Here is a 17,593-nt window from a genome sequence, read left to right on the forward strand (position 1 = left end):
AACAATTTATGCGTAATAACCTTAGCATGCAAGGGAAAAATTGCCTATTTTGTCTTTTCTGTTGCGAAAAACAATTGTGTATTTGGGAATTATGATATTTTTTATGTGGAACAATGATACAATTATCAGTTCGCGTTGTGTGTGGCTACATTGATTTTTAAGAGTTATTTTTATTCGTATTTATTTGTACAAGTAACCTTATTTATTAATGTCAACTAAAAATAATTAATTAATTGTCTTCATCCTTGTACGTAGTACGTAGTATTATTTATCATGGTACTGAACTTGTTCTTTAGTTTCTATTTTCTTTAACTACCAGGTAACCAAAATTTTAAAAAAGTTTTTAAAAAAATTCTACATGGCAAATCTCAATTTTTTTTCTAAATTCAGAAATTGGTCTTGTTGGATAATTTTCTTAGGACATGTTCGGAAAAATATAGCTGTGAAGGTAGCTGTAACTGTGGAGGTAGCTGTGAACTGTGTATGTAGTTGTTAGCTGTCAACAAGCTGTTAGCTGTGAAGATAAATAATTTACATATGAGTGTTCGGTAAATTAGCGGTTGACTAGCTGTTATATTTAAAAATCAACATTTTATTTTTAAAACTATAAATTAAATTTTCAACAGCTACCTCAAAAGCTACCTCCAATTTCAAAAGCTAATCTTGCTAACTTTTTATAAAAGCTACCTCCACCACTAAAAGCTATCTTAACCACTACTTTGCCAAACACCCACATTTTTTGTCAAGTACTTCGTAGTGATTTAACTTGGTCAAACCACTAAAAGCTACTCAAAAGCTAGCGCCGAACACGCCCTTAATATACAATGAAACTTGTTACAACTCTTTTACCAAATAAGAATAATTGTCATATGCATGCAATTCAAATATAAAACAATTTATGGGATTTTTTTTGTGATTTTTTTATTGAATTATTAGATTTCAAAAACTTGTCCCCCAAATTACAATTTCTGGCTCCGCACTGTCACGTGATGCAATAATTTTATCAGTTTTCGAACTTGCATTGCTATAAGTAGGCCTACTAAATTAAACCAAAGGGTATACCGTATACATATCTTCTACCTCATTAGAGGTGAAGACCATCAATGTGACACGTGACGCTTTGACATTAAAAACTTGCATCTTTTTTAACCTTTAAATTTAGGCAGGACAACAAGTAGTAAAGACCATCAATGTGACGCTTTTGTTCAAGTGTCAAAAAGATGTACCTTTAGGCATTACTTTGGATATGTATTCCGAAATAAGTAAAAAATATTATACTCGGAACATTAAAAACTACTCTTATATAGAGTACTATGGCTTATTTTATTTTTTTGAGAGGGAAGTACTACGGTTTATAACTAAAACTAGATCCTCCCCATTTTCTACAAGAGTTTCATTCTCCAATTAGGTTTCTTAATATTTACATATGAAAATGGAAGAGAGTGATGGATAGCTCAAGTAGTTAGAGCTTCCCTCCCGATTCCAGGAGATCCTGGGATCGATTCTCACCCCCGCCCTTGTGGCTCTCTAAACACCAAAAAAAACATATGAAAATGGAAAACCATTAGACCGAATGTATCATAGTGTAACAAATAATATAATGTTTGGTCCAAGCCTAATTCAAATAATAGAACAAGATCCTCCCCATTTTCTATAAGAGTTTCCTTCTCCAATTGGTGGTTCATTTCCATGTGTGCACTCCATATGACTATATATGACTAATGTTACCTATGTAACGAATGTTTCCTTGTGAGTTGAGATCTTCTTATATCTCTCGCCTTTATGTGTTTTGTACTATCAATAACCTCTAAATCAAAAAGTAAAAATCCATACAACCATTTTACCACCTACCAAAAAGGCTCTAAAGTTGAACTCGAGGAGTAGAAAAAATAGAAAGATAACCAAAGTAGCAAAGAGAGTAGAGGTGGTTGACACTTACCAAGATGAGCGAGTTATTGCAGAGAGCAGAACAGCAAAATCAGATTGAAATTGATGAAGAACAACCAACCAAATCACTTGATTTTTTCCATGAAAAACAGAACGAGCTACCTTCTTCTCAAAATTTCAACCAGAAAAACCGCCTTCATTCTCTTGACATTTTTAGAGGCTTCACTGTTGCTGTAATTTCTCTTTTTTTCACCCTTTTCATTTCTTTGCTTGCTTCAATAATAATTCTGTTTTATTTTTTTATTTTTATTTTTATTTTTTTTTTAAGCTTCAAAGTTATGAATTTCTTATCATATAGCTTAGTTACTAATCAATACTTCGTACTTATCAAGTAGCTAACTTTGGTCAAAATTAGGAGCAAAAGTTAGTTTTTAACCTTAAATGAGTAAGACTTTAACTTGTATAGCCTTAAATTGTCAATTAGTTGCTTTTGATTTGTGATTGAAGTTGTAAAACTTTCTGCTAAGAAACTGTTTTCTGCAGAGGTTTAATTCTTGAGTTGGGAATTTGAATATTGAAATCTGAATGTGACCATGTTATTAAATTCCAATGAGCTTAGTTGGTTAAGGACTTAAATACCCCCAATACCCGAGATTAAATTTCGTCTACATCACTTTCCTTTTTATGGTAGATTATAAATCTTTACATTGTTCATCCTTGACCAAACAATTTAATCAGAAAGAATAACTAGGAACATTGTATATGAGATTGAAGGTCTCATTTTGTTAGCCATTTGACCTGTTTTTGTGACTTGGATGTCATGTTCATATTGATACAAAAGGTATATTGATTATCCAGTGCAAAAGAACTTGTTTTAGAATTGCTTCAAAAAACTTCAATAGGTGTTGTGGGAGGAATATATCTGCCTTCTATTATCTCATGGGGATCAAGAGAAAATTTGGAAATTCTTTTTCTATCTTCATACAATCTCCTTAATATATAAAATAAACATCATGCTACTTGCATAGAACATGTCCTGGGCATTTAAGCTGTGAGGCTTGTGTACTGGTTCAACAGGCCCATGCTACTGTCGAGATTTTTCTTTGTTCCTTACTTGGATATCTTTTGGCCTTGTGGGTGGAATAGATTTAAATGGGTAGAGAAGAGGTGTTTAAACATTTGTGTGAAAAATATGGAACGGTGTCAAGAAATCATTTTGGGACTAAGGCTTTGTTGTTGTTGTTGTTGTGGTCGTTGTTTTATTACACCAGCTGTTGGCTCTTATTGACTTAAAACTATCATTGTTGTAGCTGATGATTTTAGTGGATGATGCTGGAGGAGAATGGCCTATGATTACACATGCACCATGGAATGGCTGCAACTTGGCTGATTTTGTAATGCCTTTTTTCTTGTTCATTGTTGGCATGGCAATTCCTTTAGCCCTCAAGGTTGGATTTTTTTGGAATGCTAGTGACATACAAATTCCTTGTGCTCCGATTAATTGGAAGAATATACATATAATATATGGTTGCGCTTTGTGTTTTCTTATCTTTATCAGAGGGTACCGGACCGACTTATGGCTAGCAGAAAAGTAATCTTTAGAACCCTTAAACTTCTTTTATGGGGCATCCTTTTACAAGGTTAGTTTAACGAACTAAACATGATTATAGTCGTTATATATATGTTCTTAATCTTTATAAGCTAAAGTGTAAAAAAATAACAAGAAGAAAAGTTAGAAGCTGACACTAGAAATTTCATTGATCTTAAGGAGGGTATTCTCATGCTCCTGACAAACTGACATATGGAGTTGACATGAAAAGAATAAGGTGGTGTGGAATTCTCCAGGTGATGTAACTCTCTCTCCCTATCGAAACCATCAAACTGAAGTTCTGAAAGTGAAACTTTGGGTTTGATGAACCAAATCTGATCTATTTGCAGAGAATTGCTCTGTCATATCTGGTTGTAGCCTTGCTGGAGATAGCAACTAAATCCTTTCAAGACAATTATCAATTATCTGGCCGATTCACCATATTTAAGTTATACTGCTGGCAGTGGTGTGTAAATTTCTTGTTTAAAAGGCCTTGCTGATCGCTGTTATTTCATCTACTCTTGGCTTGTAAATTTGGGATGTTCTGACATTAACAGTTTTGTTTATTGATCTTGAATTTGTAGGGTGGTTGGAGCATGTGTTCTTATTATTTACTTCTCTGTGCTCTATGGAGTATACGTCCCCGATTGGGAATTCACTGTTCAGAATGCAGAGAGCCCCGATTATGGGAGACATTTCACTGTTAGTCATCCCTTGCTTGCACTTTGCTCACAATATCTGAGCTGTATTTATGTAGAAGAAACTCTTGTCTTACTATAGTAGGACTGCCAAATTTTAAACTGCTACCCTAAGTACTACCTTCAAGGCTTCAATAGTCTCGTACTCTCGTAAGTACTTTTTCACTTGAAAATGGTTTCACTGGGACTTCAGAAAACAGCCTTTCTACTAATCTTGACTTGTTAAGGGTAAAAATATGTGCAAATTGACCTCTGCAGACCTTACTTAATGTGTAATCAATATTGAGTGGTTTAACTTAGGCCCTGTTTGGTTTGATGTAAAAGGTTTTCATGGAAAATGAATTTTCCGTTTTTTCCCATTTTCCTTTGTTTGGTTTGTTAAGGGGTGGAAAACAATTTTTCCAAGGGGGGGAAATTTCATTTTTAATGATGGAAAACATTTTCCTTCCCAAAACAAGGGAAGCCACATTTTCCTCTCTCCTCTTTTACCTCTTTTTTTACTTCCCTCTCATTCATCCTTACATTTCCACTTATTTTTTTTTTTATTTTTCTTGGACTTTTCTTATATGCAACCAAACAAAGGAAAACTAATTGCAATTGTGTTTTTCCTTGAAAATATGTTTTCCAGGAAAATTAATTTTCCATTGAAAATGTTTTACATTAAACCAAACGGGGCCTTATTATGGGATTCGTTTACAGAAATCACTGATTATTTTTGCCTTTGATTGTTAAGTCTGTGGGATATCGATGCATGAAGTGACATCTTTCTCTTGGTTCTATTGAATTTTTTAAGTCTAATATTTAACGAAAATTATGTTCTGGTATTCCTACCTTTTTTCCAATTCCAGAAACTTATTAGACTTGGAAGGTTGATGAGAATCAAGCCATAACATTTTGCCTTTTTTCCCTGTGTTTATGGAACTGTCTCAGGTGACGTGTGGTGTCAGAGGAAAATTAGACCCTCCATGTAATGCAGTTGGATATGTTGATAGAATATTGCTAGGGATTAATCATGTGTATAAACATCCAGCATGGAAAAGATCTAAGGTGAGAGATGAACTTAAGCATGTATTATAGTGTAACGAAACTAAACAAAGAACAGATTAGCTGAAAGGAAAATCCTAATTAGTCCTATAAAATCCTTAATAAAAGCTATGATTTGTTGTGCTTGTTGGAAGTACTGCAGGCTTGCACTGCAAAATCTCCTTACGAGGGGCCTCTTCTAGAAAATGCTCCCTCCTGGTGTCATGCACCATTTGATCCCGAAGGGATTTTAAGGTTGGTACTTCATTAATTTCATGTTAATGAGTTTATGTTCCTGTTTGTGGTTGATGAGTGATGATTAATTGAATGATAACTTCATTTTTTTTTTTTTTTTACCTTTTATTTTCTGCTTCCACCTTGCTAACTATACTGTCCAAGAGGTTGCAATGATTTTGGCCGTGAAAGATTGCTCTTTAAATCATTTTTCCTCGTGGAAATGCAGCTCAATATCTGCCATACTTTCAACAATCATTGGAGTACATTTTGGCCATGTACTTATTCACATTAAGGTTGGCCCTTTTATATTGAAATACTAACACAATCAGTTTCAAGTAATGTTTTTTCCGCTCCACTGAATTTTTCCTTCAATGTTTACAGGATCACACCGGCAGATTGAAGCATTGGGTTTCAATGGGTCTTGCCCTCCTTATCTTAGGATTTTTGCTTCATTTCACCAATGGTAAATCCAAAAATTTCTTAAAATCTTTTTATGGTTGGAGGAGGGGGGACTTCAGTTGATCTGTTGACTATTTATTCCTGAAAGTTTTCATCAATCTCTTGACCTCTAAAAACAGCGATCCCTTTGAACAAGCAGCTATATACTTTCAGCTACGTTTGTGTGACATCTGGTGCAGCAGCCTTTGTGTTCTCAGTCTTCTATGTGCTGGTACATTACTTTAACAAAAGCTTCTACATGATTTTCGCTTCCATATCCCTTCCAACTTGTGATGGAAATTTCATGGCAGGTTGACACTTTAGATGTTAAGTTTTTGTTTCTTCCATTCAAGTGGATTGGCATGAATGCTATGCTTGTCTTTGTTATGGCTGCTGAGGGGATTTTTGCAGGATTTATTAACGGGTGGTACTATGATGATCCACATAATACACTGGTAAGTTTGTACCACATGACTCACACTGTATCTTTACCGAATCATATTGAGTTAGTTCCCTACTTCCCTGTGTGAAATCTGAGTCAAATTTTCCACTTTTAAATTCAGTTCAGTTTGATATTAGTCAAAGAGACTCGAAATAAGATTCATGCCGCAATCTAAAAGTATTGTTGGATAACTGTGCTGCAGGTATACTGGATTCAACAGCATGTTTTCATCGGAGTTTGGCATTCAAAACGAGTTGGAATCCTGTTGTATGTGATCTTTGCAGAAATCCTGTTTTGGGCTGTTGTTTCTGGCATTCTGCACCAGCTCAAGATCTACTGGAAGCTCTAGCTGTACTTACTTCACCATTGTATAGTCATGGTTTCTGTTGCTGCATACTTCCATACCGTTGTAAAGATTGGCAAAATCATGTAAAAGTTTCAGTTGTTGTAATGCACTTTTTTAAAAAAAAAAATCTTGCCATGGTACTTTGATAGATGTAACTAACTAACTATGCAAGGGTTTCTTTTTTAAAAAAAAAAAAAAAAAAAAAAAAAAAAAAAAAATCCTTCTTAACTTTGCATCTTGGAGGTTTTTTTTTTTTCATTTAATGTACAAATGTAGATGGTGAAAAAACGTGGCAACACATCCATAACTAATGTTGATCGAATTGTGATGAAAAAAAATCAAGAACGAAACCACTATTATATGTTCTTTGTTTAATCAAACTTTGTACTCCGTACTACATATGTTAAATCCTAAAAATGTTTAATACAGAGCATAACGAAATTTTCAATAACTATCAAAGTACTTCATTAACTTAGAATGTAGCTCTAAACTTGAGCATTCGAACAACCATAATAGAATTCATATGCGAACCCATGCCCATTCAAAGTTAGGTGCTTAGATCAAACACTTGAGCATTCGGTCTATATTTCAATGTTAAGGGTTAACCATTATTCCCTATTCAACCAATAACCGAAAAGAACCTCAAGGAGACCCAACCCGACCTAAACGACCCGACATTTAGTTCTATATCTATGCAAATGTGAGATATTGAGCCATTTTCAGATAGCTTGACTAAAAAGATTTCACAACCAGGAGACCCTATAAAAAAAATCGAACAACTCGACTCAACACACTTTCTCGCTTCATAAAATCTTTGGTTCATTTCTTGCGCAACACACAGTCTCAGCCCCTTCTCTCCACTCGCCGGTCTTTCTCTCTCTTCGCCGCATCAGCTCGTCGGAAACTTCCAGTACCTTCAATGGCGTCGGCGTCAGCGGCGGCGATGTCGGAAGATCCTAACTTCCAAGAAGACCAACTCGCCAATTTGACCACTGAAGACATCGTTAGGGCTTCTCGCATTCTCGATAACGAGATTCGCATCCTTAAGGTTTCCTTTTTTGCTTTTTTTGATTCTTTTTAGCTTGATAATGGCGGAATTTCGATTTAGGGTTTGAAGTTTTGTGAATTAGTTTGATTGGATTTTTTTGTGAGTTTTTTATTGTGGTTTTTGGTTGTATAGGAGGATGTGCAGAGGACGACTTTAGAATTGGATTCATTCAAGGAGAAGATAAAGGAGAATCAAGAGAAAATCAAGCTTAATAAGCAACTTCCTTACCTCGTCGGCAATATTGTTGAGGTACTGATTGTGATTCTATTTTTCTTGTTGGATTCTAATTTTGTTTATTGAATTTCAGTGAATTTTATTAAATAGTTTCAAGAAGCTTCAATTTTATGAATGTTGATTTGATTTGATTGTTAAATTGTTCTTATGTGCAATTAGGGTTTTTACTACTGATCTTTAGAAACTCAATTGTGTATGCTCCTGATTCAATTTTTCTTGGGGTCACGATTAAGTTACTTGGAGTATTCGAGAGCAAAATAAGTTATTTTTGTTGCTCGTCATCTGGGAGTCAATTGCCTTTACTTAGAGTATTCGAGGGATTCGAGGGGAAGATGAGTTGTTTTTGTTGCTTATCATCTGGGAGTCAATTGCCTACTAGATTAAGATTTGAGCTTCTTCATAGTGTAGCATGGGTTGTGGTGTCCCTCTCATTTTGAATGACAAGTAAAGTAAAATGAAAACGAATAAGAAGGAAAATTAACTTTATGTTTAGGTTAAGTTGCGGATTTTTACACCAAATGTAATGGTCATCATGAAATAGTTTAATCCACATTGGTTGAGATTGTAATTAGTGATCTGGTATCAGTTTGTTGCTTAATTTAATGCTAAAAAGGGATAATCAAGCTTCTGCTTAGTGTTCTTCTCTGAAAGTCCCCGTATAATTGGATGTTTGGAAGGCTTATAGAGGATCAATTGGGTTGCTGGATTTCTGGCATATGGTGTAGTCTTATATCTGCCATAAGTGTAGTTTTCTACTGTTCTTTGACCGTGACTTCCAAAAGGTTTACATATTTTGGCCTAATTTGGTAACAAAATACCAATTTCCGACAATAGTATACCTTTGATTCTTTTTTATTGTCTCATTTCACTATTTGCACAATTTCCAATGCACATATTCAATCATCAAAAGTAAATATCTTCATATGCATTTTGAAAATTATAATATTTAAAAATTACACATCAAGACATTTGAGACGAATTAAACAAGATCCCATGTAGCTTTGTTTTACCTTATATTTTTAAGAGAGTATTAGTTTCCATTTATAATAGAATTTACAAAGATTTTAGATGAGATAACAAAAAAGAAACGGGGATAGTATTATAAAATGGTTCTTTATTTAAATTGACGAGTCCTTAAATAAATTTATCTTCTTTAAATAAACAAGGATATTAATCATTTTGAGTTCTTATCTTGCATAATCCCGATTATTCGTATTTACATGTGCTTTGGTGGACTTCATCTATGTATACATATTTTGTTGCTCAAGTACTCCTTATGGTAGACTAGCCCCATTTTGAGATGTATCCCATTTAGTGGACATGAAATATGAATCAATCAAATATTGATAGAGGTTTAACATTATTTGGTTGATTATTAGCAGACCATATATATATATATATATATATATATATATATATATATATATATATATATATATATATATATATATATATATATAGTGCTATCGCAGCCTGGCCATCCTAATTTCTTGCTTTTCTATCTCTCACAGATCTTGGAAATGAATCCAGAAGATGAAGCTGAGGAAGATGGTGCTAATATTGATCTTGACTCACAAAGAAAAGGAAAGTGTGTTGTGCTTAAAACATCAACCAGACAGGTGTGCTTATCTTAGTGCTTTTACTGTGCCATTTAGGATTTGTGGTGTTGAAATTATTAATGTGTATGCTATTTTTGTTCTTTATTGGACCTTGTGGCTATAATTTTTTTTTTTTTTTTTTTTTGGGGGGGGGGGTGTTGGTGGTGTGGGGGAGGGGAGGCATTATTTGTTTTTTGTACTTCTGTGACATCTTTACATTTAAGTGATCTAACAATTTTACTGCTTTGCTTATTAGGGTTTTCGGACTTTACTTTGATTTTTAATTAAAAAAAAAAGAAAAAACCAAAAAAAAAAACCCTAGAAACATTGTCGATTTGAACTTTTGGTATAGAAACTGCCCTTGTTTGTCTTTGTGATGTCACTTTGTAACAGAAACAATTATTTGCTGTGTCATTTTTAGGGTTTTTGACTAATTTTGCGTTTATATTGATTCTCTGCAGACAATATTTCTGCCTGTTGTTGGTCTGGTTGATCCTGACAAGCTAAAGCCTGGTGATTTAGTTGGAGTCAACAAAGATAGTTATCTGATCCTGGACACACTGCCTTCAGAGTATGATTCTCGAGTAAAGGCAATGGAGGTTGATGAGAAACCTACTGAAGATTACAGTGACATTGGAGGCTTAGAGAAACAGGTAATTTTCCCCCTAGTTTTCTCTACCATTAAACTTAGCCCTTTTTTTGGACGTGTAAATAATTGTTCTCGCTTCTACAGATCCAAGAGCTTGTTGAGGCTATAGTTTTGCCAATGACACACAAAGAGCGATTCCAGACAATAGGAATCCGCCCACCTAAAGGAGTGCTACTTTATGGTCCTCCTGGAACTGGGAAAACTCTCATGGCAAGAGCATGTGCAGCACAAACAAATGCCACTTTTCTGAAGTTAGCAGGCCCTCAGCTTGTCCAGGTTTGTTTATTTCTGCTATTAGATGCTGCTGATTCAGGCTTGTTTAGAGTTTAAATTATTTCTGAATGGTCTGTGTAAGAGTTTGCTTCTGCTTCTGATTTGATTAATTTACACACTACTAGAGAGATGACCGAAGCTCCTTTTTTACCTCACCTGCCTGTTTTCAGATCACGGGACTGTATAGTATGTTAATATGTCAGCTTTATAGGACAAGAAGGGTTGACAATGCTTACTTAAAGATTATGTTGAATTCATTATATGAAACTCTAATCAGGAGAGTTTCCTATAGATTACTATTTGCAGGAATTTATGAATTAGGAAGTTCCTATAGATTACAATCTCTGGTGTGTGAAATTATACCTTATAGAAATAGGTTCTCAACTAGCCCAAATCTGAGAAACAGAATTTAAAGCTTCTCCAAACTGTTTCTTGGGTAGCCATTTTGCTCATTAAATAAAACTTTAACAGGTATTATAATGCCTTTATTATTTTAAAGAATGACTATGTCTCATATTAAACTTATTCTCCCTTCACATTATACCAAAGTAACGTCTCCTCCCTCCTTGATCCTGGCCCATCCATCCCACCAGCCTACCCCACTCCACCTTCTCCATTGTCTCCGCTAAAATGCCTACTGATTCCTGAAGATTGACGACTAGCAGTGCTATGACTGCAATCCTATCTCCCACCAGCACTCCTTAACTCTTTATCAATGTTGTCTTTCCTCTTCTCCAGATCATAGAAACCTCATCATCGTACTTGCTGCTTTTTTTTCTGAATTTGGACAACTCTGATGACACCTTCATATTTTAGATCAATTGATCATAAACCATTAATCTAGGCCTTTTATTTCAAATTCTATTCTTTCTAATTTCTAATTGCCCTATATCTGCATATTTTTATCTCCACTTTTCAGTATAAATCACAACCTGAAAATTTTATTGGTGGTGTTGTTTGAGGTTGGTAATTAATGGTGATGATAGTGGATGATAATCTGGGTTTTAGCATGTTGTATGTGCTCATGGAGTGCTTGGGTTGGGACTTGAGAGGTAGTGAAGAGAGGAGATATATGCATACAGGAACAGTGTTGAAGTTGAAGACTACTCGTAAAATGGATGTTCTGCAATTCATAGTAACGTTAGTGGCTAAGACATTTTTGTGGAACATGTTTAAGATCTTCTATTCATAGTGAGGTTGAGTTCATGGAGATGGTAATTTTGCTGGTTAGATGTGGCTTCAAATCTGTTGTGTATTCATAGCCATCATAGGTTGAGGACACTTTTAAGAATCTCTTGCTTGCTAACTGATCTGATTATCCATGACTATGATATCTTTAACATAAAAAAAAATTTGTTGCTCCTTCAGTCACTTTTTAATCTTTACCCTTTGACCATTTTTCTCACAAAATAAATTCCAAATGTAAAGGTTAAAAAGTGACAGTGGAAGTAGCTTTTCATGTGATGCATTTTTAATTTTATAGGCAGATCCTAAATAACTTTGCAGTGGCAAATTTAGGTGTTGTCTAAGTTTCTTATTTTCAATTGATTTAGATGTTCATTGGAGATGGAGCAAAGCTTGTACGTGATGCTTTTCAACTTGCGAAAGAGAAGGCTCCTTGCATCATATTTATTGATGAAATTGATGCCATCGGTACCAAGCGGTTTGACAGGTGAGCAATCCTGTCACCATTGTATAAGACCTATAATCATATGTTCTGTTTTTGCTCTATAAATTGACAAGAAATCGAAAGCAAGCTCAAGTTATCTACCAATACTTCTATCAGTGATGGTTCATTATTGTAATTTTCTGCTATCTATGTGTTTCTTGCACTGCAGTGAAGTGAGTGGTGATAGAGAAGTGCAACGAACTATGTTAGAGTTGCTAAATCAGCTTGATGGTTTTAGCAGTGATGAAAGGATCAAGGTTAACTTTTTTACTCTATCCCAAAAATAAAAAAAGTTCAAATGCTCTTTTATCATCAATTTCTTAAATCTGACACCTCTCTAGATTGCGTAATTATTTTAATCTCAATTTATATATTCCAGGTCATTGCTGCTACCAATAGGGCTGATATTTTGGACCCTGCCCTCATGCGTTCTGGTCGATTGGACCGTAAAATTGAATTTCCTCACCCTACTGAAGAGGCTAGAGCTCGAATTCTGCAGGTTTGTATTCCAGAAATTTTTAAGTGTTTTGGCAAATTTGTCTCTTTTGTTCAATTTATCGATTTCATTGGATCTCTGTTGCAGATCCATTCAAGGAAGATGAATGTTCACCCAGATGTGAACTTTGAAGAATTAGCTCGGTCGACAGATGATTTCAATGGAGCACAATTGAAGGCTGTCTGTGTAGAGGCAGGCATGTTGGCTCTTCGCCGAGATGCCACTGAGGTGCCTTCTCTCTCCTGTGCTAATTTGCTGACTTAATTGTCTCCCTCTCCTTCTCTCCATCAAGCTTGCTTAATTAACCTTGTTTTTTTTTATCAGGTGAACCATGAAGACTTCAACGAAGGCATCATTCAAGTTCAAGCTAAGAAGAAAGCAAGCTTGAATTACTATGCTTAGAGCTCTCTTTTTTTCTGTAATATCAGATTTTAGCTATTTTGCAAATAGGCTTTCATTGGTGAGCTTGGTGGCTCAAAGGTTCGTGGTGTTTTCCAAAGTTTCAATAGATGATAAATTTGGCTCATTGATGATTCAACTACGATTTATTGCATTACTTAAATTCAACATCTTCTCAGTATTTTGATCTTTTTTTGAAACGCCAGAACTTGAGACTATGACATATCGGTGTGTGTTCTCGGTTTTTCCCTTTATTATAGATGGAAATTTTTAAAAATTAAAACAAACCATTTCCATGTATTTCCCCTCTGAAAATAGTAACTCTGTGATCATTAAATCATTGCTGCTTGGTGGCTGGCAATAATCTACTCGCAACTTATTAGCGTCACCAACTTACCATCTCCATATACCACAAGTATCGAACTCCTCGCTCCTTTTTAAATATAGGAAGTCAGTTACGACTTGTGAGATTCTGTGTATAACCTGCAAATTTCGGTTTTCTTTTTTATTTTATTTTTTTTTAAGATTCAAAAGAGGGCAAGGCCTGAAACGAGTACAATAAAAATTAAGCAATAAACCTACGGAGAGTAATGTATTTTGATCGGGGTGGTATGAAAATACTTAACTCTCTCAGTTTTGACTGAAAGAACTAATGATCCTACGACACTCCCTGATAATGTGCACATACTCGCCTCTTTGCACTTGATCACTTTGTAGCGCTTCAATACAAGTCTTGTTGTCCATTTGGATGACTAGCTTAGTTACACCACATCTTACTGCCATCTGAAGACTGAGTTCTACATAAATGCTGAAACTAGAATTCATCAAGAATGCTGAGTTTATCTACATAAACTTGAATCCTCATGCTTCAATTTAGCACAGTTTGCACTCATTAAGGATTTCATGAAATGTTAGTAGCATAAAACAATCTTTTTACTATCCAATTGGCTGATAAAAAAATGTCAGCATGAGAGATAGAGCATGCAATTTGCAATTTCTTTATTAAACACAAGTGATGAAGTTGAATTTGCACTTTTGTCAAAATGTTTATAAGCTAATAATAAATGTCCATCTGCCGCATATTTTAAGATTATCTTTTCTTCGATCCAAATCATACTAAATTTTCCACCTACGCAAGTTTCATGTCTCATCAGTCATCACATAATGTCAACCCAAATTAATTGAAGTTACTAAGAACCTAGGATCGGTTGTCCCAAATTATTCCTAAGACAAAATCCCAAACCAGTTTATGGGTAAGGCTTTAAATCCACGAGTTATCTCACTTCAATTTCGACCATAACTATTCGTCTATTCCCCATAACTATTGTTCTACTTAAAAATGTTATGAATTCTTATATCGAGCATGTATATGACACATGTGCACGTCATTCAGGTAAACAACTAAACACCCATACTATCAAATTTCAACATAAGATGCACATTCAATTTCTAATTCCTTTCCCTCGTATCAGTTCAGCTGCAAAATAGGACATATATCTCAGCAACACCCAAGATGAATAGATGAGCTCTCAATCCAATATGTAACTAGATTAAGCAGGTCGCAGAAGACGGCACCCATTGATTTGCACAATTCTAATACCCTGAGAATCTCTACTGCTATACTTGGACAAGTACGAAGTAGTGCAGATGCACATACCCCAGCCTACATCAGAAACAGAGTAGGGACCAAAGATGCAGCATAGATAACGAATTGTACAATCAACAATAAATAGATTGCTTATTCTCAAATCGCTTGTATATATATTAATATATCCAGTCTCAATCAAGCAAAACAGTAACACGAGGGAAGGCTAACCAACTGGTGCCACCATCCCACATTGTCAAAACATACAATAAGTCGACAACAAGAATTAACAAAAATACAGCAAAAATAAAACTTAGAACAGCTTAACCTAGAAAGCTTAAATTACGTCAAACACCTCTTGAGAGATGTTTAGCACAGCTCGTTCACTCAGCACTTGATTTCCTTCAGGCCATGAGCAAAGTACAAGAAAGTTGGGTCGGAAGCACCTTCCTTGTAGTAAGCAAAGACTGTTGCACCATCATCATGCATGCTCTCACCGACAAAACTGCACAGCACGAATAATTAGGCATATTCTGTTGTAAATAACCACTTATTCAGGATACTAAACCCTACCGATGACACTTCCATAGCAATTAACTAATAATGCAACAGCATAATATTACAGTATCAAACATCCTCTCAACCCAACTCCAACAAAGACTGAACTACTTAGATCCTAACACAATTACCACATCTAGTTTCATTACCCTATTGAATATAGCAAGGTCACTAAGATTAATGCATGCAACCTTTCTTAAAGTATGAATTGTCAAATTTAGCATCACAAGTAATGTTTGTCAAAGTATAAAAACATACAATTGAAGGTCGCTGAGCTTTGACATGAGAAACTTGGTTGCTGCCTCAACATTCTTCTTGAACCCGTCAGCCTGCTCAGGCTCTAATTTGGCAGTGAGGTTCTTGATGTATCTCTTTACCCATGCAACAAACTGCTTCTTGTCGTAGGCAGGTTGCTCCTGTAAAACAAGAATATCAGCTACATGGCATATTTATCTAGCAACTTCCCACATAACCACAAAACTAGACGACCATTACCTGTAGCCTAAAGATGTCGACAATGTCAACAACTTTGACAGCCTGGTCATCAACACCTTCATCCTCCCCAGCACCTTCGGCAGAAGGGTTGGCACCAATGTCGACATCAACACCACCTTTAACAACCCACTGCAAGTACATAAACACATAATATCACATCAATTCAGTTGCAAACCCGATAAATATAATTCATAAACTCACAGAAATGAACAGTTTTGTACAGATTCATACCTTTCCATCTACCTCCCAAAGGCATCCATTGAAGAGCTCCTTGTAGGGGTATGAGTCGGACAAAAGCTCATCACCTAATAATTCCAAGGTTAGGATGAATCCATTAGATAACAATCAAACAAATACAGATTAACAAATCTCACAATCTAAAAGCAGCACTTCAAAATTAAAACATTTGCCTTTATACTAAAATTGAGTTCCTACATATCTATTCCTAAAGCTTTCAGTGATTTATTAAAAAATCACAAAATTCAATTATGATCAAACGACCAAAAATACCCATCAAATTTTTTGCAAGTTAGATATAAATCAAATCTCACTACAGTTCAATTACACAAAAGGTGAAATCTTGTAACATAAATCATACAAAACCCAGATCTACTTATCTGAATAGATCAAAAATTAGACAAATCTTCATCACAATTCCATAAACTTTGAAATCCAAATAAATCTATAAACCCTAAATCTAAAACCCCCAGTAAATAAATCAAATCACCTAGATCTAATCATCAACAATAAATTCCAACAACTAATCAAACCATAAGCTTTGTCGCATATGAAAAACATGCAGCTACAGTAAATCGCAATCAATCCAATCAACCAAATAAACCCCACAAAATTAAAACCCTAACTTTCCAGTCAAACACAAAATCAATAGTAAAGAACACTAAATCAAACAGAAAATCCAAATACCCAGAAAAATACATACAAAATTACCCAAAAAAAATTGGAAAAAAAAAAAGGAAGAGAGAGAATAAGTACCGCTAATGAGGTCCTGGTAAACGAGCATGGTTGCAGACTTTTTCTCTCTCTCCTACCTTGAAACAGTGAATTGAGATTCGTTACGCAACCAAAAGAGGAGAAGAAAAAGGCTGTGAACAAGAGAGGAGTTTCAGTGGTGCACTCCCTTTCTATATTTATATATCTAGGGTTTTAGTATATTATCTTTGTTCTCAGGAATATTTCTCACAAATTTTTATTTTTTTTTTTATTTTTTTTTTTTGGTATTTTGAACACCTCTCTTCTACTAGTACTCCGTTTGTGCAAGTGTGCAACTCTTTGTATGATTGGACTTGGACTTGGACTTGAACACTTACACACAGTACAATTGTGACAATTCTAGATTTTGTGTTTTGGGAGAATTTAGTATGGGAAGGTCTCATATCATAAGGCAGAAATATGTCATATTCGTAACTAGTTTGTTTTATTTTATCTCTACAAAGGCTTTTTTCATCATATATTAATTGGTTTCAAACTTAACATGTTCAAAATAATTGTTCATTAATAGAAATGAAATAATACATAGGATAAGGGGTGGTGAGATTAGATAAGGTAAAATAAAAGCTAATATGTTCATATATGATAATTTCATACTAATTAATAAGATACGATATGTAATTCATAGGTTGAGTATATACCACAAAATCAAATCCCATATTATTGAAGTGTCACTATATCGATCTCAGTATTAAAGGTGTGTAGCTAGAGTTGGTCTCTAAAGGAATTAATCACGTTGGAGTAGTCATGAGTCTAAGATTAACTATAACTTTGTTCTTAAATAATTGTTGCATTCTCAAGTTCTGAGGCCAAAAGGCCAAAATGCTTGTATTCCCTTATTAAGATTTAAGATTACTTTTGATTCCAATTTCTTCAATGTTTATATTCATCAAACAATTGTTGCCCTTACCACTTTTAATCA

The 17,593-nt window shown here is 34.7% G+C and overlaps 3 protein-coding genes across 3 annotated transcripts; 2 read left to right on the forward strand and 1 right to left on the reverse strand.

Annotated features, from left to right (window-relative positions):
- The first annotated feature begins 1,762 nt into the window (after positions 1-1,762).
- On the forward strand, positions 1,763-6,807 carry LOC110708689 (heparan-alpha-glucosaminide N-acetyltransferase-like). Its single transcript, XM_021886883.1, has 13 exons — positions 1,763-2,120; positions 3,198-3,335; positions 3,446-3,527; positions 3,656-3,732; positions 3,826-3,941; positions 4,060-4,177; positions 5,104-5,220; positions 5,360-5,451; positions 5,660-5,726; positions 5,815-5,896; positions 6,012-6,103; positions 6,183-6,326; positions 6,516-6,807. Exons 1-13 carry the CDS (start codon positions 1,944-1,946, stop codon positions 6,660-6,662), a joined length of 1,449 nt encoding a protein of 482 aa, XP_021742575.1. The 5' UTR covers positions 1,763-1,943; the 3' UTR covers positions 6,663-6,807.
- A 578-nt stretch (positions 6,808-7,385) lies between these two features.
- LOC110708690 (26S proteasome regulatory subunit 6A homolog) lies at positions 7,386-13,215 on the forward strand. Its single transcript, XM_021886884.1, has 10 exons — positions 7,386-7,707; positions 7,840-7,956; positions 9,453-9,560; positions 10,001-10,192; positions 10,273-10,464; positions 12,015-12,133; positions 12,300-12,387; positions 12,510-12,629; positions 12,714-12,854; positions 12,951-13,215. The coding sequence occupies exons 1-10, from the start codon at positions 7,579-7,581 to the stop codon at positions 13,026-13,028; spliced, it is 1,284 nt and encodes a 427-aa protein (XP_021742576.1). The 5' UTR covers positions 7,386-7,578; the 3' UTR covers positions 13,029-13,215.
- A 1,540-nt stretch (positions 13,216-14,755) lies between these two features.
- Positions 14,756-16,933, reverse strand: LOC110708691 (translationally-controlled tumor protein homolog). The gene is made up of 5 exons (XM_021886885.1): positions 16,657-16,933; positions 15,895-15,968; positions 15,664-15,792; positions 15,427-15,584; positions 14,756-15,115 (listed from the first exon to the last, which is right to left on the reverse strand). The coding sequence occupies exons 1-5, from the start codon at positions 16,682-16,684 to the stop codon at positions 14,998-15,000; spliced, it is 507 nt and encodes a 168-aa protein (XP_021742577.1). The 5' UTR covers positions 16,685-16,933; the 3' UTR covers positions 14,756-14,997.
- Positions 16,934-17,593: the final 660 nt, after the last annotated feature.

This window comes from Chenopodium quinoa, unplaced genomic scaffold (genome assembly GCF_001683475.1).
Source record: "Chenopodium quinoa cultivar QQ74 unplaced genomic scaffold, ASM168347v1, whole genome shotgun sequence".
Classification (NCBI taxonomy): domain Eukaryota; kingdom Viridiplantae; phylum Streptophyta; class Magnoliopsida; order Caryophyllales; family Amaranthaceae; genus Chenopodium; species Chenopodium quinoa.